This window comes from Gastrolobium bilobum, unplaced genomic scaffold (assembly GCF_033153095.1).
Source record: "Gastrolobium bilobum isolate Gb01-03AN ecotype WA unplaced genomic scaffold, APGP_CSIRO_Gbil_v1 utg40325, whole genome shotgun sequence".
NCBI lineage: Eukaryota > Viridiplantae > Streptophyta > Magnoliopsida > Fabales > Fabaceae > Gastrolobium > Gastrolobium bilobum.
Genome location: NW_026897784.1, coordinates 142,684 through 168,314, shown reverse-complemented (window position 1 = coordinate 168,314; position 25,631 = coordinate 142,684). Strand labels below are relative to the sequence as shown.

At 39.6% G+C, this 25,631-nt stretch overlaps 1 protein-coding gene and 1 non-coding gene across 2 annotated transcripts; both read left to right on the top strand.

Annotated features, from left to right (window-relative positions):
• The first annotated feature begins 447 nt into the window (after positions 1–447).
• LOC133310279 (uncharacterized) lies at positions 448–15,919 on the top strand. The gene is made up of 3 exons (XM_061511179.1): positions 448–634; positions 716–1,026; positions 15,491–15,919. The coding sequence occupies exons 1-3, from the start codon at positions 448–450 to the stop codon at positions 15,917–15,919; spliced, it is 927 nt and encodes a 308-aa protein (XP_061367163.1).
• LOC133310296 (small nucleolar RNA R71) lies at positions 11,944–12,050 on the top strand. The gene has a single exon (XR_009751439.1). It is a non-coding gene; the product is annotated as a small nucleolar RNA R71 (small nucleolar RNA).
• Positions 15,920–25,631: the final 9,712 nt, after the last annotated feature.

Genomic DNA, 25,631 nt, shown 5'->3' with positions numbered 1-25,631 from the left:
CGGGGAGATTGGCCGCCTTAACCAGATTCTAGCCAAAGTTGGCTGAGAATACCCTCCCATTCTTCAAGTTATCGAATAAAGAAGTTGAACATGGATAAATCTCGGATTGTGAATCTGTGATAAAGAAAATAAAGAAATGTTTAGCAACACCACTGGTGTTGTCTAAACCGGAACCAGGAGAAATTTTAATCCTATACTTGGCTGTTGGAGAACAGGCGATAAGTGTCGTGTTCGTGTAAGAAACGAATAAAGGAAAAAAGTCGATATACTTTTTTAGTAGGGCTCTTCAGGGTCCTGAACTGAGATACCAAAAACTAGAAAAAGTAGCATTTTTGCTTACTCACCTTGGCAAGAAGACTACGGCCATATTTTAAAGGACATCAATTAATACTCATAACCAACCAAACAATACGGCAAGTGTTGCATAAGCCGGACTTGGCTGGAATGATGACTAACTGGGCAATAGAGCTCTCTGAGTATGACATAACTTACGAAACTCAGCATGCCATTAAGTGTCAAGCTTTAGCCGACTTCGTAATGGAGCTCACCCCAGTTGATGGAGGAAGAGTTGAGAATAATGACAAATGGAAGGTTTATGTTGATGGTTCATCGAACAACAAAGGAAATGAAGCTGGTATAATATTTGAAAGTCCAGATTGAGTTTCAATAGAACACTCCTTACATTTGAACTTTCCAACTTCGAATAACCAAGCAGAGTATAAAGCCCTGATAGCTGGATTGATGCAAGTCAAAGAGCATGGGGCTAAAAGAGTTAAAAAATTTAATGATTCACAGCTCGTCATTTCACAAGTTAATGGGAAATATCAAGTCAAAGGTCATCTGCTGATAAAATATTTGAATAGAGTGAAAGAAATTATGTCCGGGTTTGAGGAAGTAGTGATTACTTATAATCCTCGAGGAGAAAACAACAGAGCTGATATCCTGTCCAAATTGGCAAGCACAAAGAATTCGGGGAACCACAAAACTGTGGTTCAACAGAGCATAGTGGAGCCGAGTTGCGTGATGGTAATTCCGTCATCAGAAGATTGGAGGCAGCCAATTGTTGCTTACCTAGAAAAAAGAACACTGCCAGAAGATTCAGTGGATTCAAAGAAATTGATTCAAGATGCAACATTATATACATTGGTGGAGGATCAATTGTATAGAAAAGGGTTGCATTCCCTAATGCAAAAGTGTTGAATACGTCTTGGCAGAAATACATGAAGGAATTAATGGCCAACACATGGGAGCTAAAGCCCTGGCAAGGAAGGCTCTTCGGGCAGGGTGCACCCCGGCAACGGCGCCAAAAACTTGTTGGACGTTTAGCAAGTGCACTAGTCGTACAAGTAATAAAATGATGAGTAAAGATCGTTCCCACGAGGAATTGTGTTCAAACACTAATATACCATAGAAAACTGATTTGAATCAAATAAGAGTTTGTAAAAATCATGAATAATTTGTCACCAGAAAATTGATTTTAAGTAAATTGACACAAAGTAAATATGGATTAGGAATTAATAAAAACAACAAGTAGTCAGAAAACAACTTTCCTCCATGATAACCCATATAAAAATTGATCATATGATGAATTCATTTCCATGCGGTGTTAATCAACCTTTTACTTATCATCAAGATGTAATCCCTTACTACCCTGATAGAAACATTAATCAGAAACCTCAATCCCTTGGTGATCTCTTTCTTAATACATGCATGAAATACTAAGGTTTTAAGATTACATCAGAACTCTAGCATCAATCCCTTGAGTACTAGAATTATGATGTTGAGATTATCAAATACAGAAGTCATATAAACATCCATGTTCTATACTACTTCTTTGATAGAAATAATTAACTCAGAAAATCTCAAATCAGCACATGAAAAATACTTCATCATATTAATCAAATCAACATAATATTATCATGGAGTTCCATTGCATCCAGACTACAAAGACTCTACTCAGACATGACTAAGGAATAAATAAGAGAAGAAGAAACAAACTTCATTTCCATGTTGAAAGTCTTCAATCTCCAAACTATTACAAGGAAATCCTAATACAAAAACTAAGAGAATTTAGAGAGAAGTCAGACTAAGTTTAAGAGAGAGAGAGAGTTCAGATCCCCCAAGATCCTGATCTAAGGGTCAAGGCTTTGCCTTATATAGTGTTACAATTAAAAACAGAAAACTGATGTGGGCGCTAAAACGTCCATAAGTGGCCGTTTTAGCGTCCATGCTTTACGTATGCTCAACTGCTTTTAACTGATTTCAACGCTAAAACGTTAAGGAATGACCGTTTTAGCGTCCAAACTTGGTGAATGCTCAACTAACTTTAACTGAATCCAACGCTAAAACGTTTGATTTGGACGTTTTAGCGGTGAAGACCAGAATCTTTTTCCACTTTAGGGCGCTAAAACGCATATTGCAGGCCGTTTTAGCGCCCAAGACCAGCAATTTTCCATCTTCTTAGTGTAGCAGCGCGCTAAAACGCTCTGTGTGGACGTTTTAGCGCTCATCACCAGCAAGTTTTGGCCTCTTCCTGTAACAGGGCGCTAAAACGCTCAGTGTGGACGTTTTAGCGCTCAACACCAGCAAGTTTTGGCCTCTTCCTGTAACAGGGCGCTAAAACGCTCAACGTTTTAGCGCTCAACACTTAGGCAATTTTTCTCCTCTTGAGCTCCAGAATCTTCTTCTTTCTCCAGTTGTCTTTCAAGCTTGCTTTTCCTACAAGAATCATACAAATTTCCAATAAAGCTCTTGAACTTGTAATTGAGGACATCTTAGGACATTAACCTTGTTTTTCATCATTTAATCACACAATTTGATCCTAATTCCTGCTAAAAACCATGATGAACTAAGGGTTCATCACAATTCCCAGATTTGAATATTGCTGTCCTCAGCAATAACTTTAAAGACAGAGAAAGACTTGAGATTCTTTACACATGAAATTTATGAGGTTGGATTGAAATATGACAGATCAACTTTCCAAGATACAATCTAACAACCCAGCAATCTATCTTTTACTATGACTTGCTTAACCTCATTACAATGACTTTCAACAGATCAGTAAGATGAAATGCAGAGACCTTCAACACAAAACACCCCCTCACTTGGAACTTCTCAAAAATTGTGAGAATAAACTCTCTTGCACTCTAGTGTCTAAGGGTGTACTCATCACTCAATCTCCACTGCACTCAAACTACTATAAGCTTGCCCATCTTCTCACTTTCCATAGTTACAGTGATTCATAAGCAGAACAAAAGAGGCTTTGGTGGTATGACTTGACTAAGAATAGGATTCTGTATAGAAGAAGGAAAAATGGCTTGGCATGTAGTTGGCTAAAGGTAGGATTTGATGTTGCAGAAGGTTAGATAAATGGATCAGATTCAGATAAGAGGAGGATCACTATTGAATTTATCTATGTACTCCTTAATCCTTCTCATTCTCTTCTTCCTTTTCATTTGCTCTTTTCACCACCTTTTCTACAACTTTTCTTTTTCTTGAACTTCCTTCCTCCTTTTCTTCCAACTTTCAACACTTTGTGTTGTTTTGATTTCCCTTTTTCCTCATTTCCTTTTTCTTTTCCTTTTCCAAACCAAGCACTTTGTGCCTTTACTTCCTCATTTCCCTTTTTTTTTATTGCATTCTTCTTTTTCTCCAAATTTCCAACACTTAACACTTAATATTTTTGTTCATTGCAGAAACACCTTTCCTACAGAGCCTTCCTCCTTACCCCTTATCTGAACACATAATCTGAAAATTTAGGATCTGGAATAAGTGCAGGGCTCTTAGTTTTATCACAAAAATTTTGGCTTAAGGCTTCCATGCAATAAGAAAATTTGGTTCAAAAGAAAAATGCCTCAATGAGCTCTACTTTACAAACCATGAACTATTTCAAGTTAGAAACAGGGCAAGTTCTAGAGTTACTCATACAGTGAAGTGCTCTCTGAACAAAAAATTTTCTGTATAGGCTCAATGTCTCACAGTTCAGAGTGCATGCTTGAATTCCTCTATATACATCAACCTGATCTCTCTACTCCTCACATAACATGAGTCATGCAAACATATCATTTAGCACATATGCAGGGATTTCAAATTGCATCAAAAAATGTTTAATCCATCATGTAAAACTTTGATCATCCTATCCTCATAAAATTCACATCATCTCAACTCTAAATCCAACCTTTGTACATATAAAACACTTCCTAAACTACCTAAAACTATATTCACAAGAATTTTAAAAGAAAGGATTGAGATGTTTCCCTGTTTGTGGCTCATCAACTGTGTGTCATCATCAACTGTGTGATTCCACCATAATCATGTCATTCATTCACACCCCATTCCCAGATTTAAACGTTGCTGTCCCCAGCAACTAATTTAAATCTAAAAAGCAGTTGACAAATTCTGAAACACATTCACATATCAACAAATAGCATCAGTACTATTTAAAAGTGCATCATTCAAACAGAGAATCTCAATGTACTAACAAATATACAAAATGAAAATAATACCACAATCAACTAAAAATATCCAAAATAAAACCATAAAACAGAAAATGTATAAAAACAAAATGAGAAGTCTAGTCAGTAGACTCTTCATCATCACTAAACACCAAATATGAGCCTGGATCAGCAGTAGGCAAGGGGTTGTACTCAGGATCAACACCCCTGTCCTCATCCATAGCACCAGTATCAGCAGCAGCAGCAGCAGTGGTCTCTGTGGTAGTAGCATCAACACCAGGCTGTCTCTCTGGAGTGGGTGCAGCATGAGAAGATGTAGCACCATCAGTAGCGCAGCTCCATCCACATGATCAGCATAGTGAGTCCGGGCCATTGCCTCAAAGGCTTCCTCCTCATCAGAATGAGGGTATACAGCAGGCTGATAATCAATAACATCTAAGCCCTGAGCCTCACATATAGATTTCAACATCGTCACCATATATGTCTGAAATGAGTGCTGGCTGGACTGCATAAACCGGAGACGCCTGCGCAAATGTCTCATTCGGAAGTCAGTGTTCACCGTCCATTGCTCCCCTGACCTTAGCCTCTCTTCGAATTCATCATCACTCTGAGTTGTAGATTTCCTACCAGGAGTCAATCCTGTGACCTCCCCTCCTCCTATCTTCAATTGCTTTGTTATCATTGCGGCATCAATTGTAGGGTGCAATTTAGTTGGTGCCCCATTATCAGTAACATCTACACCAGCTTTCTGACAAAGCAACTGAATCAAGGAACAGTGACCCAAAGCAGCAGAGTCACTGTCAGAGTGAGCCATATCATAAATGCTGTCCTGAAGGAGAATAGGAAGTTCCACCTTCGCCCTTGTCATGATAGTGTGAATCAGGACAGCTCTCTTCAGGATAACCTCTGCCTGGTTGGAAGAGGGCATGACATTTGAGATTACAAAGTGAAACCAGACTCTAGCCTCACCATTTAAATGCCTCAACCAAATCAACTTAGGAGCAACCTTATCCTTGGTTAACTCCCAAGTTTCACCAGGTTTGGCTATAGTCTGCAAAATAGGCTCAGCTGCCCCCATCTTGGTCCAGGTGTCAAAGTTTGGGTCACTCCTCCTTGGTGGAATTTCAATATTCTGCCAGTTTCTCCTGAACTCACAACTGGCATTGTGGATATAGTCACAGAACCTTATCTTCAGCAGCTTTTGGATAGTGTGAGCATCATACTTCACTTTCTTTCCCCTCACCCAGCTAGTGAAGGTCCTCTGGCCTCCTTGATCTCCATTAAATGCATTAGCAAAGAATTCCCTTGCTATGAGTATTCTTCCAAAAGTTGCCCAATCCCTGGTCTTCAGCTGAGACTGAAACTGGGGATATTCATCCTGTTCTAGAACAAATTTTCTTTCTCTAACAAATGGCCTCTTGGAAGTCTTGTCAGTATACCGTTTTTCATGTTCCTCACTTTTCCAAAAGTGAGCATCAAACTGTGGGGTAAGCTCAGCTTCAGTATCTCCTCCTTGATTCACTCGTGCTCGCTTCTTATATCTCTTTCTTGTAGTGGGGAATTTTGATCAAAACATGTATGAATTACAACCCCACAATGCCATAATGTAGACCCTCAATTTTGTATGAAACAGGGCCTGGGCGCTAAAACGGTCGCACTGAGCGTTTTAGCGTCCTGGCCTTAAACGTGTGTAAAAACTGGACGGGCGCTAAAACGGTCACACTGAGCGTTTTAGCGCCAGGCCAATTTTTGGGTCAGGCATTTCCACGAACACCTTGTGTGTGTGTACGCTGGGTTGTTGTTTGAAGACAACTGAGAACCAACACGCGCTGGATTTGTTGTCTCATTCCCAAAATACCAGTCAAAAGCAATAGTTCAGGAGAATAATACCAATAAAACTAAATCAACATGCAATCCTACGAATGATACAGGCAATCAACATGTGAATGCCCTAGAAAATGCCCAATAATTGCATGCTTCAGATATGATAAGTGATGGAGGGAATTGAGATGAGTTACATACCTTGATGTTGATGAGAAGATGTGGAAGAAACTACGAAGATGGATGATACAAATGTGAGATAAGGAGTGTGTTGTGGAAAACAGAGGCAAAGTATAAGAATGTAAGAGGAAAAGAGAAGAGGAACTCTGTTATATCGAATTAGTGACAGGGCGCTAAAACGTTGGCTTACCAGCGTTTTAGCGTCCTTGTCCAGAGAAAAATGCACACTTTATGCAGCACAGCGCTAAAACGGTCAGACTTAGCGTTTTAGCGCTGTTGGCCAGAGTGCATGGATTACTGTTGTCAGTGAACGCTAAAACGCTCATAATGAACGTCTTAGCGCGCACAACCAGAGAGTTTCATAATGATGGAACTCTGGGGACGCTAAAACGGTCATGGTTGACGTTTTAGCGCCCAGCACATAGCAAAAAATTTCTCTTTGATTTTTCAAAATTTTTCCCCCTTTTCTTCTTCATCTTATGGATATGGTATGAACATGGAATTACATACCTAGTACAGTGGGTTGCCTCCCACTCAGCGCTTGTTTAACGTCACGAGCCTGACGGGTATGATCTATTTTACCTCTAATAGAGCAACTATCAGTAGTTGTCTATCCACAGCACTTCCAACATATAACTTCAATCGTTGACCATTGACTGTAAAACTTCTGTCCGAATCCAAAGAACTGATTTCTACAGCCCCATATGGTTTCATATCTTTTACCACAAACGGTCCAGACCATCTAGACTTTAACTTCCCTGGGAACAGCTTCAACCTGGAATTGAACAAAAGTACTTGATCCCCCACCTTGAAGTCTCTAGGTGTGATCTTCCTATCATGCCATAGCTTTGTCTTTTCCTTATACAAACTGGCACTTTCATAAGCAGACAAACGAAACTCATCCAATTCATCCAGTTGTAATAATCTTTTCTGTCCCGCTGCTTTGGAATCAAAATTCAGATATCTCACAGCCCACAAAGCCTTGTGCTCCAATCCAACTGGCAAATGGCATGCTTTTCCAAACAGCAACTGAAATGGAGACATCCCAATAGGAGTTTTGAAAGCGGTCCTATATGCCCATAAGGTGTCATCAAGTTTCTTGGACCACTGGGTCCTAGCATTCCCAACAGTCTTCTCCAACATTCTCTTCAATTCCCTGTTGGAAATCTCAACCTGACCACAAGTCTGTGGGTGATATGGAGTGCTTATTTTGTGCCTCACTCCATACTTAGCCAAGGCATACTCCACCATCCTATTATCAAAATGAGTGCCCCCATCACTAATGATAGCTCTATGGACTCCAAATCTTGAAAATATATTCTTTCTCAGAAAAGCAATCACCACCCTGGAATCATTGGTTGGTATAGCAATAGCCTCAACCCATTTGGAAACATAATCAACTGCCACCAATATATACTTGTTAGAGTAGGAAGAAGGGAAAGGTCCCATAAAATCCATACCCCAAACATCAAAGATCTCCACTTCCTGGATATTGTTCAACGACATTTCATGTCGCCTAGAAATATTCCCAGTTCTCTGACAGTTGTCACATGCCTCCACAAACTTCTTTGCATCCTTGTATAAAGTGGGCCAGTAGAAGCCACTCATCAAAACTTTTGCTGCAGTTCTCTCACCTGCAAAATGTCCACCATATGCAGAACCATGACAATGCCACAACACATCCTTCTGTTCTTCCTCTGGAATACACCGTCGGATCACTCTATCTGAACATCTATAGAAAAGATATGGCTCATCCCAAATATACCTCTTAACATCATGCAGAAATTTCTTCCTCTGTTGCCATGTTAAATCCTTAGGCATCAATCCAGCAGCTTTATTGTTGGCAAAATCAGCAAACCATGGTGGGGTACTGATAGATAAGACTTTATCCCCAACCATCTCTAGCACATATTGCCAAAACATGTTCATCAGGAAACTCTTCTCTGATCACTACTTCCGGCCCTTCTTGAAGCTCTTTTTCTGTAATCCTGGATAAGTGATCAGCCACCAAATTTTCAACTCCCTTTTTGTCCTTGATTTCTACCTCAAACTCTTGCAACAGTAACAACCAGCGGAGCAATCTGGGTTTAGCATCCTGCTTGCTCAACAAATACTTTAAAGCTGCATGGTCAGTGTAAACAATAACTTTTGATCCTAACAGATATGGCCTGAATTTGTCAAATGCATACACAATAGCCAGTAATTCTTTTTCTGTAGTAGCATAATTCTTTTGTGCATCATTTAAGATCTTACTGGCATAGTAAATGACATGCAACAATTTATTCACTCTTTGGCCCAATACCACTCCTACAGCATAGTCACTGGCATCACACATTAATTCAAATGGTAATGAAAAATCAGGTGCCATCATGATAGGTGCAGTGGTCAACTTTTCTTTTAAAACATGAAATGCATGCAAACATTCATCATCAAACAGGAATTCTTGATCCTTAACTAATAACTTGCATAAGGGCTTAGCAATTTTTGAAAAATCTTTTATGAACCGCCTATAAAATCCTGCATGACCAAGAAAACTCCTCACACCCTTAACATTTACAGGTGGAGGAAGTTTCTCTATCACAGAAATTTTTGCCCTGTCCACCTCAATTCCATTCCTAGACACCTTGTGTCCAAGAACTATACCTTCTGTCACCATAAAGTGACACTTCTCCCAGTTCAAAACCAAATTACAGTCTTGACATCTTTTCAAAACAGAATCTAAATTCCCTAGACATACATCAAAATCAGAACCAAATACAGAAAAATCATCCATAAAAATTTCAATGCATTCTTCTATCATATCAGAAAAAATGGAAAGCATGCACCTTTGAAATGTGGCAGGAGCATTGCATAAACCGAAAGGCATCCTCCGGTATGCGAATATTCCATATGGACATGTAAAAGCAGTCTTCTCCTGATCCTCTGGTGCCACAGCTATCTGATTGTACCTGAATAACCGTCCAAGAAGCAATAGAAAGCATGTCCTGCCAACCTCTCTAGCATCTGATCCAAGAAAGGAAGTGGAAAATGATCCTTCCTGGTTGCCTTATTCAGCCTCCGGTAATCAATGCACATTCTCCAGCCAGTAATTGTCCTTGTGGGAATCAACTCATTGTTCTCATTTTTCACCACAGTCATCCCCCCTTTCTTGGGCACGGTCTGCACAGGACTCACCCAAGCACTGTCTGAAATTGGGTAAATCATCCCAGCATCAAGCAACTTCACCACCTCCTTCCTCACTACTTCCTTCATAGTGGGGTTGAGTCTCCTCTGTGGTTGCCTTACTGGTTTGACCTCTTCTTCCATCAATATTTTGTGGGTGCAAAAGGAAGGATTAATACCCTTGAGATCTGAAAACTGCCATCCAATAGCCATTTTATTCTTCTTGAGTACCTTAATCAACTTCCCTTCTTCCTCATCAGACAACATTGCATTAATAATTGCTGGATATGTTTGATCATCCCCAAAGAACACATACTTCAAATGTGAAGGTAATTCTTTAAGTTCTACCTTAGGTGCTCCTTTTGGAATGTCATCAATCTTCTTCTCAAGCTCTTCCACTTCTGGCTCTTCTTGGTAATCCTCTGTACCTGTCTCTTCTTCTGATCTTTGTTCCTCAACTGGGAATTCTTCTTTTTTATTCACTTCTTCCACAACCTCCTGTATCACATCCAATCTAAAACAATCCTCCACATCAACAGGATGCTTGATGGTTTCAAATACATCAATTGTGACTGTTTCCTCATCCACCCTTAGCAACAACTTTCCTTGTTCAACATCTATCAAAGATCTTGCAGTTGCTAAAAAGGGTTTTCCTAACAATAAAGGACTTTCTGTATCCTCTTCCTCCATGTCAAAAATCACAAAATCCACTGGAAAAATAAACTTGTCTACCTTGACCAAGACATCTTCAACCACACCTTCAGGCCTCTTGATGGATCTATCTGAAAGATGCAGAATAAGATTGGTCTCCTTCAAAGTGTTAATTCCCAAAGCTCTACATACTGTCAACGGCATCAAGTTTATACTGGCTCCCAAATCACACAATGTCTTTCCCACCTCCACATCTCCTATAGCAATAGAGATACTGAAGCTTCCTGGATCTTTCATTTTTGTTGGAAGCTTCTTCTGGATTAGGGCACTACACTCTGCTGTTAGGGCCACTGTCTCACCATCAGTTAATTTCCTCTTCTTAGTAAGAAGATCCTTCATGAATTTTGCATAGTGAGGCATGTTTTCCAGTGCTTCAGAAAATGGTATGTTAATTTGTGAATTTTTGAAGATATCCAGAAATCTTGCATAGTGCTGTTTCTGAATCTCTTGCTTCAACCTCTGAGGGTAGGGAACTTTAGCATAGGGAGATAAACTAACTGGTTGTTCTTTCTTGTCAGCCATCTTCTTCTTTTCCCACTTCATCATCTTTTGTGGGGAAGCATTTTTACCAACTTCTACCTCTCCTTCATTCTTATTGTCCTTCCCTTCCTTTTCTTTGTCAACTCCAACTATAACATCTCTAACAACTACTTCCTTCTCACTTTTCTCATTTCTCATTTTCTCTCCTTCATCATCAGAGACCACATCTTCAACCACAACCTCTTCTTCATTCTTTTTATTTTCCACCTTCTTTTTCCCTGGTTGAAGTACCAACCCACTTCTTGTCACAATTGCTTTACAGTGCTCCTTAGGATTCACCAGTGTATCACTTGGAAATTTCCTTTGTGGTCTCTCTGATATCTGTCTTGATAATTGACCAATCTGGGTCTCCAAATTTCTGATTGATGCTTCCTGATTTCTGAAAGAAGTTCTGGTCTCCTGCATGAATGCAGTTGTCTCTTCCCTGAATGAAGTAGAACCCTGAATATAATCCTGAGTCGTCTTAGATAACTGAGCAAACGCTTTCTCCCATGCAGCAGGATCACTTGACTGCTCCTTCATATGTGGTGGTAGAGGATGTAATGGTGGATTCAATTGGTGGTTGGAACTATAGCTGAATCCTGGGTGTTGATTCTTGTTTTTCCATGGTGGCATATAAACATTCTTTCCCTGATTGTTGTAGTTCCTTTGATTATTCTGATCATACCACACTCCATTCACCTCTGCTTGTTCTGATGATCCCTCATAATCACACTCCTCTGTCACATGGCCCTTACCACAGATAGCACATACACTATTTGTTTCCACAGAAGCTACCTTTTTTGAAGAGAGTTGCTTAATAAGGGTATCTAATTGTTGCTGCTGTTGACTCTGTGTCTGCATCAGTTGATCATTCCTTGCCAACAAAGCATCATACCCATCCAACCTGATAATTCCTGTCCTTCTGTCAGCCACTGGAGCATTATCAAATTCTTGAGATGCTAATGACTCAAAGATATCCAAGGCTTCTTGAGGGGTCTTGGTAGTCAATGATCCACCAGCAGTGGCATGCGCCAAGGTTCTAGTGTTAGTGGTCATTCCTTGCAGGAAGATTGCTGCTTGTTGCCATGCCTCAATTCCATGCTGTGGACATTTCCTCAACAAAGTCTTGAATCTCTCCCAAGCCTCATAAATAGATTCTGACTCTTTTTGCTTAAAGCTTGTAATTTCATCCTTCAACTTGGCCCTCTTGGATGCTGAGAAAAACCTTTGCAATAACTTGGTTTGCAAATCATCCCAAGTTGTTATACTTCCTTGTGGCAATGATTGCAGCCATCTCCTTGCATCATCCGTCAGTGAATGAGTGAATAGTCTCAACAGAATTGCATCTCTTGTGACACCGTTTATCTTCACAGTATCACTCAACAATAGGAAGTTCTCTATGTGCAAGTAAGGGTCCTCCGCACTGGTTCCAGCAAACTGATCCTTCTGCACCAAATGTATCAAAGCAAGCTTCAATTCAAAGTTGTTGGGCTCCACTGTTGGGCGCATAACACTCCCAATTGGAGGAACCACTGCAGGAGTCATGTACTCTCCCAGTGTCCTCTGTGGTGGTGGTGGTATGTGATTCTCTGCCATTATATCTTCCTGATTAACCGTACTTGATTCACCAATTTCTTGCAACTATCTCCTTTGCCTGGCTGCCCTTTTGTGCTTCCTCAATGTCCTTTCTAATTCTGGATCATACAACAACAAATTTGGATCAAGTGTACCTCGCATGTACCAGAATCAAAATTGACCAGAAACTTAACATAAACTAAAATACTGAAAATAAAAGGATTCAATCTCAGAATTCTATAGTATCAGTTAGTGTTGAAAAACAAATTCCCCGGCAACGGCGCCAAAAACTTGTTGGACGTTTAGCAAGTGCACTAGTCGTACAAGTAATAAAATGATGAGTAAAGATCGTTCCCACGAGGAATTGTGTTCAAACACTAATATACCATAGAAAACTGATTTGAATCAAATAAGAGTTTGTAAAAATCATGAATAATTTGTCACCAGAAAATTGATTTTAAATAAATTGACACAAAGTAAATATGGATTAGGAATTAATAAAAACAACAAGTAGTCAGAAAACAACTTTCCTCCATGATAACCCATATAAAAATTGATCATATGATTAATTCCTTTCCATGTGATGTTAATCAACCTTTTACTTATCATCAAGATGTAATCCCTCACTACCCTGATAGAAACATTAATCAGAAACCCCAATCCCTTGGTGATCTCTTTCTTAATACATGCATGAAATACTAAGGTTTTAAGATTACATCAGAACTCTAGCATCAATCCCTTGAGTACTAGAATTCTGATGTTGAGATTATCAAATACAGAAGTCATATAAACATCCATGTTCTATACTACTTCTTTGATAGAAATAATTAACTCAGAAAATCTCAAATCAGCACATGAAAAATACTTCATCATATTAATCAAATCAACATAATATTATCATGGAGTTCCATTGCATTCAAACTACAAAGACTCTACTCAGACATGACTAAGGAATAAATAAGAGAAGAAGAAACAAACTTCATTTCCATGTTGAAAGTCTTCAATCTCCAAACTATTACAAGGAAATCCTAATACAAAAACTAAGAGAATTTAGAGAGAAGTCAGACTAAGTTTAAGAGAGAGAGAGAGTTCAGATCCCCCAAGATTCTGATCTAAGTGTCAAGGCTTTGCCTTATATAGTGTTACAATTAAAAACAGAAAATTGATGTGGGCGCTAAAACGTCCATAAGTGGCCGTTTTAGCGTCCATGCTTTACGTATGCTCAACTGCTTTTAACTGATTTCAACGCTAAAACGTTAAGGAATGACCGTTTTAGCGTCCAAACTTGGTGAATGCTCAACTAACTTTAACTGACTCCAACGCTAAAACGTTTGATTTGGACGTTTTAGCCGTGAAGACCAGAATCTTTTTCCACTTTAGGGCGCTAAAATGCATATTGCAGGCCGTTTTAGCGCCCAAGACCAGCAATTTTCCATCTTCTTAGTGTAGCAGCACGCTAAAACGCTCTGTGTGGACGTTTTAGCGCTCATCACCAGCAAGTTTTGGCCTCTTCCTGTAACAGGGCGCTAAAACGCTCAGTGTGGACGTTTTAGCGCTCAACACCAGCAAGTTTTGGCATTTTCCTGTAACAGGGCGCTAAAACGATCAGTGTGGACGTTTTAGCGCTCAACACTTAGGCAATTTTTCTTTTCTTGAGCTCCAGAATCTTCTTCCTTCTCCAGTTGTCTTTCAAGCTTGCTTTTCCTACAAGAATCATACAAATTTCCAATAAAGCTCTTGAACTTGTAATTGAGGACATCTTAGGACATTAACCTTGTTTTTCATCATTTAATCACACAATTTGATCCTAATTCCTGCTAAAAACCATGATGAACTAAGGGTTCATCAGTGGGACAGTGGTGCGCACCATTTGATTGTAGAATCTGATTCGTCTCTTGCAATAGAAGCCATCTTGGGAGATGATAGAAATGGGAATAGCCTCCAGCTGGTAAAATGCATCAAGACTTGGTGTCTGGAAGATTGGTCTGTGCAATTTGTGCAAGTGAAAAGAGAGTTGAACAGTTGTGTTGATTGGCTTGCGAAAGCCACTGGAATCGCGGATACAAATCTGGTTATGCACCAGATGATTCCGCGTGGGTTGGGGAGGTGGCTGGCTGTGGATGCTGGTCACCTGCCACTGTAATGCTTTTTTTTTCTTCTGGGCTTTAGCCCCTTTGTTCTACTAAAAAAAAAAGAAAAAAAAGAAAAACAGGCCTAATCACACCACTAAAAAGTTCAGAAGCCTTTTTCGTTTGAGAAGTAAAATACAGTGATTGTGTTAAAATCATATGGTCAAGAAGAGTTGATTCTTCATAATTTACATATATAACATTTCTTTTGTTTGTAACAAAAGCTTTAACCATGCGAAGGGCCATAAGATGTTTTTGAGTATGTGAAATCAGTGCATTGTGAGATCCACAAAAATTTGTAAGGATAGGCAAAATTACAAGTGTGTATATATATATATATATATATATATATATATATATATATATTGAAAAATATTTCTCTAATCACTTGACATAAATTTATCTCAAATTATCCATTTTAATTATGTATTACGGTAATATATAATTATAATATTAAAGTTATTTTTTTCTCTTTCTACACGTCATCAGACAAGTTCTGAAAAGTAATTGAGGAGAGTGAAAAAAAATAATTTTAATGTTATAACTATATACTAATGATAGTATATATTTAAAAGGGTAATCTAAGATAAGTTTATCTCAACTGGCAGGAGAAATGTTAACCCCTGTGTATATATATTATAACAATTTATATAAAGAAAGATTATATTTACAACTTTTTTTGTTTACGTACTCTTACAAAATATATTAAGATATTGAGTATGACCGGTCATACTTCAAAGAAAAGTGTATAACCCGCTATACTTAATGTAGTTTGTAAAAAAAATTTGTAAACGAATACTTGCTCCGGTTTATATAAAAATAATACAAAGACAATGTTTTCGGTATAGTTGCAACGACGATTATATATGTAAAATTTAAAATGAAAATTTGAATAATAGTAACCCAGTTGTTGAATATATATGATGTTGTATACAGCGAGTGAAGGCGAAAGTTCCTCCAAAATTAATATTACACAGCAACAGCGACAAGTTAAAGGCAAGTGAGCTTTTTGAAATAGAGCATGAAGAAATGCTAAAGGAAGCACAAGACTGGATAAAGGGGACTGCTCAGTCATGCTCCGCCGTGGCTGTCCTTGTTGCCACCGTCGTCTTTGCAGCTGCCTACACTGTCCCAGGAGGTGTCAATGACAATGGTGTTCCTGTATTCCTCAACTCTCCTCTGTTCCTGTTCTTCACCATTGCTGATGTTGTTGCACTTGCATGCTCAATGGTTTCTGTGATGATGTTCCTTTCCATTCTTACATCTCCATTTGAGATGGAAAGTTTTCTAAAGTCCCTGCTGTTAATAGTGCCAAACCAGTATTTGCAAGAAGAAGAAAACGAAAAGATGTTGTATATTCATTAGCTCTGTCACTGTATACAAAAGGAATGGTGAGATATATACATGTAGCTGAAGATGGTAGTAGCCATTCTGTTATAACAAACCAGCTGACGTGGCCACTAAGCAGAACAGAATGGGTGAACGTGGTCATTAACCAAAAGAGAAAATAAATGAAAAAATACAAAGAATAAAAATGACATATTGTAATACTCCCCCTCAAGATGGGGAGTAAATGTTAATGATTCCCATCTTGGATAAAAGACCAGAAAAAAGTGAATGAGGCAGAGACTTGGTGAGCATGTCCGCAAGTTGATGAGAGGAGCTGATGTGAAAAGTCTTCAATGTGCCACGGGAAATGCAGTCACGAACTAGATGACAATCGATTTCAATATGCTTGGTACGCTCATGAAAAACCGGGTTGGCTGCTATGTGTAGGGCAGCTTGATTATCACAAAACAAATGTGCTGCAGAAGGATGAGGGAAGCCAAGATCCTTGAGTAAATGCAGTAACCAAAGAACCTCACATGTGGCATGAGCCATGGAGCGGTACTCAGCCTCGGCTGAGCTACGAGAAACAGTATGCTGCTTCTTAGACTTCCAAGAAACCAGAGAGTTGCCAAGAAAAATACAGTATCCAGAAATGGACCGTCGGCTGTCTGGACAAGAAGCCCAGTCCGAATCACAAAAAACTTTCAGTTAAGAAGAAGAAGTAGAGGGGAAGAACAGACCTTGACCAACAGATGCTTTGACATAAGCAAGTACACGATGAGCAGCTTGTAGATGAGGTACCCGAGGGGTGGCCATGAATTGGCTGAGATGATTTACAGCAAAACAGAGGTCCGGTCGTGTAATTGTTAAGTACAGTAGTCTCCCAACAAGCCTTCGAAAGACAGTAGGATCAGGAAGAGGATCTCCATCATGTAGGGACAACTTGGAGTTAACTTCAAGGGGAGTGAATTTTGGTTTGCAACCAGATAAGCCTGAATCTTGAAGAATATTTAGAGCATAGTGATGTTGGCAGAGGGAGATGCCCTTTGAAGAACGAGCTACCTCCAAACCCAAGAAATATTTAGCAGGGCCAAGATTCTTTAGGTGAAATTTGCTGTCCAAGAGAGATGTTATATTCTGCACCTCAGAGAAATTATTAGATACCACAAGAATATCATCTACATATACCAACATGGCTGTAAAATGAGAAGCAGAATTTTTGACAAACAGAGAGTAATCAGCCTGTGATTGAATGAAGCCAAGAGAGACCAAGGTAGAAGAAAATTTGGCAAACCATTGCCTGGAGGCTTGCTTGAGTCCATAAAGTGATTTGTGTAAACGACATACAGCATTTGGAAGGGACTCCCCCTGTCCATGATAGCCGGGTGGTAGTGTCATATAGACCTCTTCAAGTAGATCTCCATGCAAAAAAGCATTGTTGACATCCAATTGTATGAGATGCCAATTGTTGAGGGCAGCTAGTGCTAGAATAACCCGAACTGAGGTGAGCTTGGCTACTGGGGAAAAAGTTTCAGAGAAATCTACTCCCTCTTGTTGTGTGAATCCTTTAGCAACTAAACGGGCCTTAAATCTTTCAACAGAACCATCAGCATTGTATTTGACCTTGTAAACCCACTTGCATCCAACAGCATGCTTACCAGGGGGAAGTGAGACAACAGTCCAAGTGTGATTATTTTTCAGAGCCAATAATTCAGCATTCATTGCTGACTGCCAATCAGGGAGCTGAGAAGCCTCAGAGTATGTAGATGGTTCAAAGTGGACAGTGAGAGAGTTTACAAAGGCAGAATATGTGGGGGATAGTTTGGAATAGGAAAGGAAATGGGAAAGGGGATGTGCTGTAGATGAGGAACATATGTAATCTGCTAAGTGTCCAGGGGGCTTTTTAGGTCTAGCTGGACGAATGGCCAGAGGAGTGGAGGAAGAGGCAGTAGTGGGTGGGTATATGGGAAATGGTGAATCAGGAGAAGAAGAACTAGCAAGTGGAAAAACTGTTTCAACAAAATGAACATCTCTTGAGATGAAAGTGCGGTTAGAGGTAAGGTCTAGGAGTTTGTACCCTTTATAGCCAGGAGGATAACCCAAAAAAACAGCAGGGGTGGCCCTAGGGGAAAATTTGTGTCTGGATTTAGGAAGTGTGGACCCATAGCAAAGGCAGCCAAATATACGGAGATGGGCATATGTGGGAACCTTGTGGGATAAAATTTCAAAAGGGGTTTTGTGAGATAATAGAGGGGAGGGGGTTCTGTTTATGAGGTAAACAGCCGTTAGCACACAATCCTGCCAATATTCAAGTGGGATGTGGGATTGGAAATGCAATGCGCGAGCAACATTCAAAATGTGCTGATGTTTGCGCTCTACTACAGAATTCTGCTGTGGTCTATCAACACAAGAGTGATAGACCGTAATGCCTTTAGAGGAGAAAAAATCATGCAACATGAACTCTGGTGCATTATCACACCGGACAGCTTTAATGGCAATGTTATATTGGTTTAATATCAGATTGAAAAAGTTAGGAAAAACAGAACGAAAATCAGATTTGCATTTTAAAAAATAAGTCCATGTAAAACGAGATGCATCGTCAACAATAGTAAGAAAATACTTGGATCCCTCAACAGAAATTGGGTGAAAAGGACCCCAAATGTCACAGTGAATAAGAGTAAATGATGTTGGAGATAATTGTGGATTTGAAATAAAAGGCAAACGTTTCTGTTTGGCCAGAGGACAGATATTACAAAAATGAGATGCATTAAGAGTATCAGAAGTATGCAAGATGTTTTTCATAGAATTTAAAACAGAAAATGACAGATGACCTAAACGAGCATGCCAGAGCTCAGAGTCAGACTTATTTATAACAGAACAAAGGGAAGGGGGGACACAAGACTGGGAAATAAGGGAACAAATATCTAAAACATAGAGACCTCCACAACGCTTAGCAATCCCAATCGTCGTGGCTGTGAGGGGGTCCTGTATGACACAATGAGAATCAGAAAAATTAGCAACAAGTTTGGAATCGTGAGTAAGAGCACTAATGGATAAAAGATTGAAAGTAAAAGATGGAACAAACAAGACATTTTGAAGAATTAACGAAGAAGAAAGTGTTAGAGAAGTGGAGCCAGTTACTGGAACGGTCGACCCATTGGGAAAAGAAACAACAGGAACAGTGGAAGAAGGAAGAAGAGGGGAACCAGAAACCAAACGTGATGAGTAACATACGTGGTGTGTGGCCCCAGTATCCAGTATCCAACAAGATTCAGGAAAAAGAGGGAAACGCTTACCGTTGAAGCTGGCTACAGATGGAGAAGAATCAATGACAGATGCGGAAGAAGGAGCAGGCGAAGTAGCAGAATTCTGATGGAGGAGCGAAACGAGATGCGCATATTGGGATTGTGTGATCGTGGCTGATGACGGTGGAGAAAAATTGGGGAAAGAGGAACTAGGGTTCACGTGGTGGGATTGAGGCAAATAAGAGACAGATGAATTGGTATGGGCTGGGGGAAAATTGGGAGTTTGGGCCGTGTGTGTGGAATAAGTGGGCCTATTAATCCTGGGCTTGTACCCAGGGGGGAATCCGTGGAGACGAAAACATTTGTCTCGGATGTGGCCTTGAGCATGGCAGTAGGTACAGAAGGGTTTGGAACGGCGGAGTGTGGTGGCGGCGGCAGCCGTCGCCGGAGAAGGAGCAGTGTTTGATGTTGATATTGAGTTCAGAAGAGGCGTCTCAGGAGCAGCATGGATGGTAACATTGATTTGGCGCTGTCGTTCCTCTTGGAGCACAAGAGAAAAAACGCGAGCAATTGAAGGAAGTGGATCCATCAGGAGGATCTGTGCTCGCACTGAAGAAAATGACTCATTGAGCCCCATGAGGAACTGAAGAGCGTCGTGTTGTTGTTGGGAAATGGTGACCTGCCGTAAACCACCACAGGTACACGGTGGCGTGGGAATGTATGCTTGAAGTTCATCACATAGGGTTTTAAGCCTGGTGTAGTACGAATTGACGTCAAGTGACCCTTGATGAAGAGAAGAGATCTCTTGCTTCAGTTGAAAAATGTGTGGACCATTGGCTTGCTGAAACCGAGTACGCAAATCCTCCCAAATATCATATGCATTTGGGAAATAAACCAAACTATCAGCGATGGCTTTGGATACAGAATTAAGGATCCAAGAAATGACCATGGAGTTGCAACGGTTCCATGCCGAAAAAAGGAGCTCTGTATTTTGAGGGCGAGAAACAGAACCATCGGTGAAGCAGGATTTGTTCTTGGCAGTGAGAGCTAATAGCATTGCTCGACTCCAGGAACTATAATTTGTGCCATCAAGAGTGTGGGTCACAAGAACGAGACCAGGGTGGTCACTACTCTGCAGAGAGTACGGGCTAGATGCATCCTCCATGATAGGGGATGAAGATGAGGAATGATCGGAAGAAGGCGGAGGGCGATTGGTGCCGCGAGCCATCAGGAATTATCTGATACCATGTTAATAGTGCCAAACCAGTATTTGCAAGAAGAAGAAAACGAAAAGATGTTGTATATTCATTAGCTCTGTCACTGTATACAAAAGGAATGGTGAGATATATACATGTAGCTGAAGATGGTAGTAGCCATTCTGTTATAACAAACCAGCTGACGTGGCCACTAAGCAGAACAGAATGGGTGAACGTGGTCATTAACCAAAAGAGAAAATAAATGAAAAAATACAAAGAATAAAAATGACATATTGTAATACCTGCCTCGAAAGCTGACAATGGGATTTGCATTGTTGTTCTTGTCACTGACCATCACAATGTTGGCATTTAGTTCCACAATCTTGCTTACCATTAGGTTGGAGAACAACCAATGGACCACAAGTTTGATATACTGTGTCACGTTCCTTCCTGTTTCAGTATTTGGGTTGATGCAATTCCCCATTTATATGGCTATTAGATACAGGGTGAAGCGGGCTCTCAAGACTTGCAAGAAGTTGCTTCCAAAGCGCTTTTCCAGAAGGGTTGGCCACAAAAAATATTCAAAATTCTTGTATTAATATTCTTGTTTTTAAGGTGTGCTTTTGCTTATCATGTGCTGATATATATACCATGTGTGTGTGTGTGTCTTTCTATCTCTATTTATATATGTGTGAATGAGGAAAGGTGTGCTTTTGCTTATCATGTGTTGATATATATACAATGTGAGTGGACTATATGTATATTTGTCCGTTTCATGTGCTGTAAAAAAAGTTTTAAATTGCAGTATTTTTCTAGATTTTGTTGCACAAATTACATTAAAGTTATATACACTGTTCTATAAGATATAATAACTTATGATTATACCTTTGTATAAGTCACTCCGTTTACCATATGTTCACTAAGTTAATTCCTAACCATTTTGTGACTTTATCCCATCTGTACTTGAATTTCCATTCACATAGTCAAGAGTATACTAGCATCTCTGTAGGCGTCTATTATATGAACATAATGATTCTGGTTTTTAGGAAGAGGAAAACTGTTAAAACAAACATGAGAAGTACAAGAAAACTCACATTCTTATTTCAGTTTGATTATACGAGTTGAGAAACTCTGTACATAGAAGAATTCTTATGCAGACCCAAAACTCACATTTTAATAATTTACACAAGGCACACGCGTTACATGAGATATATTATACACCCATAACTTATGCATAATACACAGAAACTTTTACTCCCGTCCATCATTTTTGTTGTACCTTATTTGGTATACAACAACTTTTATTTATGATCAAAACTTTGACCGACCTCAGATAACATAGAATCTGCTTTAACCTCATGCAATGTTTTAATAATAGGAGGGATTGTACTGTAAGTACTCTTCACATGTGACAATAGTGTACATAGAGCATCTCCATGGCCTTATATTCTTCTTTTGTCCATAATTTCAGTATTAGGATCCTGAGAATCTTGCAGTATTACTTCATTAAGATCTTAAGAATCTTGCATTAATCAAATATTGATGACTGATAGCTAACTAACTGGTTGTTGACTGGTGTTGACTACTATAATAATATTCAGGAGTTATAATAGTGAAAGCCACTTTTCTTTTTGATACTCATAAATATTAATCTCCCTCAGATGCTAAGCCATTTCTCCTCTAATTAAGTCTTCTTTATTTGCTTAACGGTCTAATGTTCCTTAATAATACTCAAATTCTGTTTCCAAAGAAGTTTGGTTGTGGGATTTTGGAAATAAGGTCAACGAATAACAAAGACAGATAAGAGCTTTGAAATTCCATAAAGAGCCCTTTCAAAATGTTATTCTATGCAATGATACGAGAATAAATCAATACTCTAACACGAGAGTGATGAGAACCAATCAATAAGTAAATTCTGCATTTATGTAGTGTAAAAAACCAGAGGAATTGAGTATAGAACAGAGGCACACCAAAGATACCAAATTTGTAGGCTATAAAGTCTGTGTCACAATCCAACCCAAGTTGTAATTGGCCATAGGCTAACTAACCTGAAGTTGCATGCTTCAAACTACTATAGATGTAATTTAAAATCATTCACGTGTATTGGGATTGAATGAATTTTAGGACCTTCCTTGTGTGACTTCACAACACGAACACTACATTGAACACCAAGAATATTGTGTTTTAAGGTATTCTAATGTATCCAAGAATAAAAGAATAGTAAGAGAAATTATGGATGACTTTAAATGGCTTTAAATATTTAATTTCATACCTTTAGGCTGTAAGAACCCGTACCGTTAATTAAGGAATTTCATTAATAAATTATAAGAAAATAGGAAATGATTACATAATTGACCCTAATAATTATTATGAGGCTTTAATAATATTAGTAAGTGAGTAATAATGCTGAAAGTCGCTTTTCGGAAGAAAAGTGCAGATACCGGTTCTGCTAGTCGATATAAATGCGTACCGAAAAAGTATCCCGGAAAATTATAATAAGTCCATGATAATTACTATAATAATATGTAGGACTTGTAAAACGAGTTTCAAGTCCAAATAATGAGAACTGGTAGTAGAAATCGGTACTGGCTTTGAAAAGCGCGTACCGGAAAGGTCCTCAGAAAATTATAAGAAAAATATGATAATTCTTGGAAAAATGGGTAGTTTCAGATTCCAAAGTTTGGAATTAAAATGCTAAGCGTAGCAATTAAAGTTAATACTGTGTGTTTAAATGTTAAGTGGCTATATATAGGCTTGTTAGCACAAAACCCTAGGCCATAACACATTCTCTACGTGAGTCTTGGGGCTGGCCAACTGCTGAGTACTTTTCCATTGTTTTTCCTCTTCCATTTCTTGAGCTTTGAGGCAACTTCCTTCACAAATCCTTCTCCTAAACACTTGGTGTGAGTGAGAGTAGCTTTGGGGCTGTGTTGTTGACCCTGTTCTGTGTTGGGGGTTGCTGTTTGTGATTGTTGGAGGGGCTGTCCTCTTGAGTTGAGGTGGTGAGAGTCTTGTTCTTGGCTTGTGAAGCTCCAAGGAGCTTCCTTTGTGTTGAAAGGGCCAAGCTTTGGTAGCATTTTCGTGTACCCTTCAAGTCAAACTTGGAGAGGCAGAGTGTGGAGCTCCAAGAGCCTTTGCTTCTCTGTTTTGAGCCTTGGTATGTTGTACCACCCTTTGATCATGAGTTTTATGCTTAAAAATGGAACCTTGATGCATGTAAAGGTTAAAAGATGATAACTTAATGTTGGGGTTGGTCAAACACACCTAGAAATGCATGTTTAAGTGTTTAAAATCGGTAAAAACCCAACCTTGGAAGGATATCTTCACGAAATGCAGTTTCTGCATTCTGTCGTGAAATATCCGGATATGTGCCCGAGAAGTATCCGGATATGGGATTTGGATATCCGGATATTGGATATTCGGATATGGAAATCTGGATATCCGGATATGTACAATGAATATCCGGATATGGTCCCGAGGAATATCCGGATATTCTGGGATTTCGTAGAACAGTAGTTGTGCTGTGTGTACAGTAGGCTATTGGGGGTTTGTGGACCCTAGATTGATGAAGTTGAACTTCTGTAACTAATGAACTAAGTCAGAATCACGTGATTAAGGGCTTATGGCTTGGTGTGGAGCCTTAAGACGTAAAACGTAAGGAAAGGCGTTGTCCTTAAGTTATATGCTTGTGGTGCATTATTATTGATATAGTATTGGTCCATAACAGACTCTGAATCTGCTATGTTTGGACTTTGAGCTGTGGACTCTTGGCTTTGGGTGTTAGCTTGCAAGGTAAGCTTTCGTGTCCTCGGTTTAGCCATGTTGTGGTTCCACCATGTCCCATGGGGTATGGTTATATGCATGCTGTGTTACATGCTTTGGATATTTGAAATGTTGTTGAGCTTTATGTGTAATGGCTTTTAATATGCATGTGTTGTTCCATCTTGACGGTAAGCCTGAGTATGTAGCGTCATACAAGACGGTGATCTGGGGTGGATGCAAGTAGTGTGGGTATTTGGCGTATATAAATCCTGCATTTCTCTGGCCAGTAGAACAGTATTGACACACATGACATGATTATCTGCTGCATTGCACTGTTTTAGAAATGATATTGATGAACTGCTTTTAGACTTATATTGCACATGTAAGTGAGCTTGGGGTGGAAGATCCTTGAGGACCCCTTGCCTTACTGAGATTTCTTGTTTAGAGATCTCACCCCACGTTTGGGGAATGCTTATTTCGGGTTCTGGTAGTTTGGTGACTGATGCCTCTGGTGGTAGGAGGCCAGAGCTTAGTTGATGATATTATGTTGTATTGCTGCCATGACTGGATATGGATGTTGTTTATGTTTTCCGTTATTTATGTTTATGTGGTTGTTGAGACTGATGTTGGGCGTGTTGCCTTATTTGAGTGAGCATGGGGATTGTCCATGACACTTTATGTTAGTACCTTTAGATTGGAGTTGTATAAACTGTTAGATGGTCCGGTCTATGTTGTTGTAGTTCCGTGACTAGAGCCACACTTTTATTATCTATGTTATGAGGTATTTCAGTTAGCTGTTTTATTGCAATTACATACAGACGATGTTTTATTAATTGATTAATAAGCAAGTTGGTAATGATAATGACATCATAATTGAAAAGAAAAAGATATTCCGCATTTTTAATTAAACGCTTCTTAATACGATAGTATGATAACATTACCGGATATATACGGGGTGTTACATTTATGGTATCAGAGCAATGGTTCGAGGGAAAAACCTGTATGTATTGCAATAGCTAGAAGTTTGGTTGTGTCTGTCTTGTGTGTTTACTCCGTCGAATTTTGTTATAATAATGCATATGTAATCACACTGCGTGGGCCTGATCAACTCATAATTTGTGTAACTTGTGCAGAGTCATGGTAAGGTCCGGGAGAACACGAGAGACTTCTGAGGATCAACCCGATCCTATCCTGACTGCATTGGCTGAGATGCAGGCGGCTAGGTTAGCCGATCAGGAGGCCACTAGATTGGCCAACGCAACAATGATGGATGTTGTTCGCGAGGCGAACCGGATAGCCGCAGAAGAGGTTCGTGAAGCGAACCGGAGGACCGCTGAGGATGTCCTCGAGGCGAACAGGATGGCGAACATGACGATGATGAGAGTCATGTTGGAGGAGATGAGGGCTGGTCCTGCTGTAGGCCAGGCACCACCGCCACCGCCGCCGCCTCCACCTAGTGTTCAGGATGAGAGCCTGAGTCACATTGGCAGTGCTGCTCATGTCGCTGAGATGAGGGAGACTCTTGTAGAGCCTGCTGAGGATCGT

Excerpts from the sequence above, each read along its gene's own strand:
- LOC133310279 (XM_061511179.1), top strand. The coding sequence starts at position 448 with ATGACTAACTGGGCAATAGAGCTCTCTGAGTATGACATAACTTACGAA. Across the intron at positions 635-715 it reads CAACAAAGGAAATGAAGCTG|AGTATAAAGCCCTGATAGCT; the intron begins GTATAATATTTG and ends ATAACCAAGCAG. Across the intron at positions 1,027-15,490 it reads TGGAGCCGAGTTGCGTGATG|CGAGTGAAGGCGAAAGTTCC; the intron begins GTAATTCCGTCA and ends TGTTGTATACAG.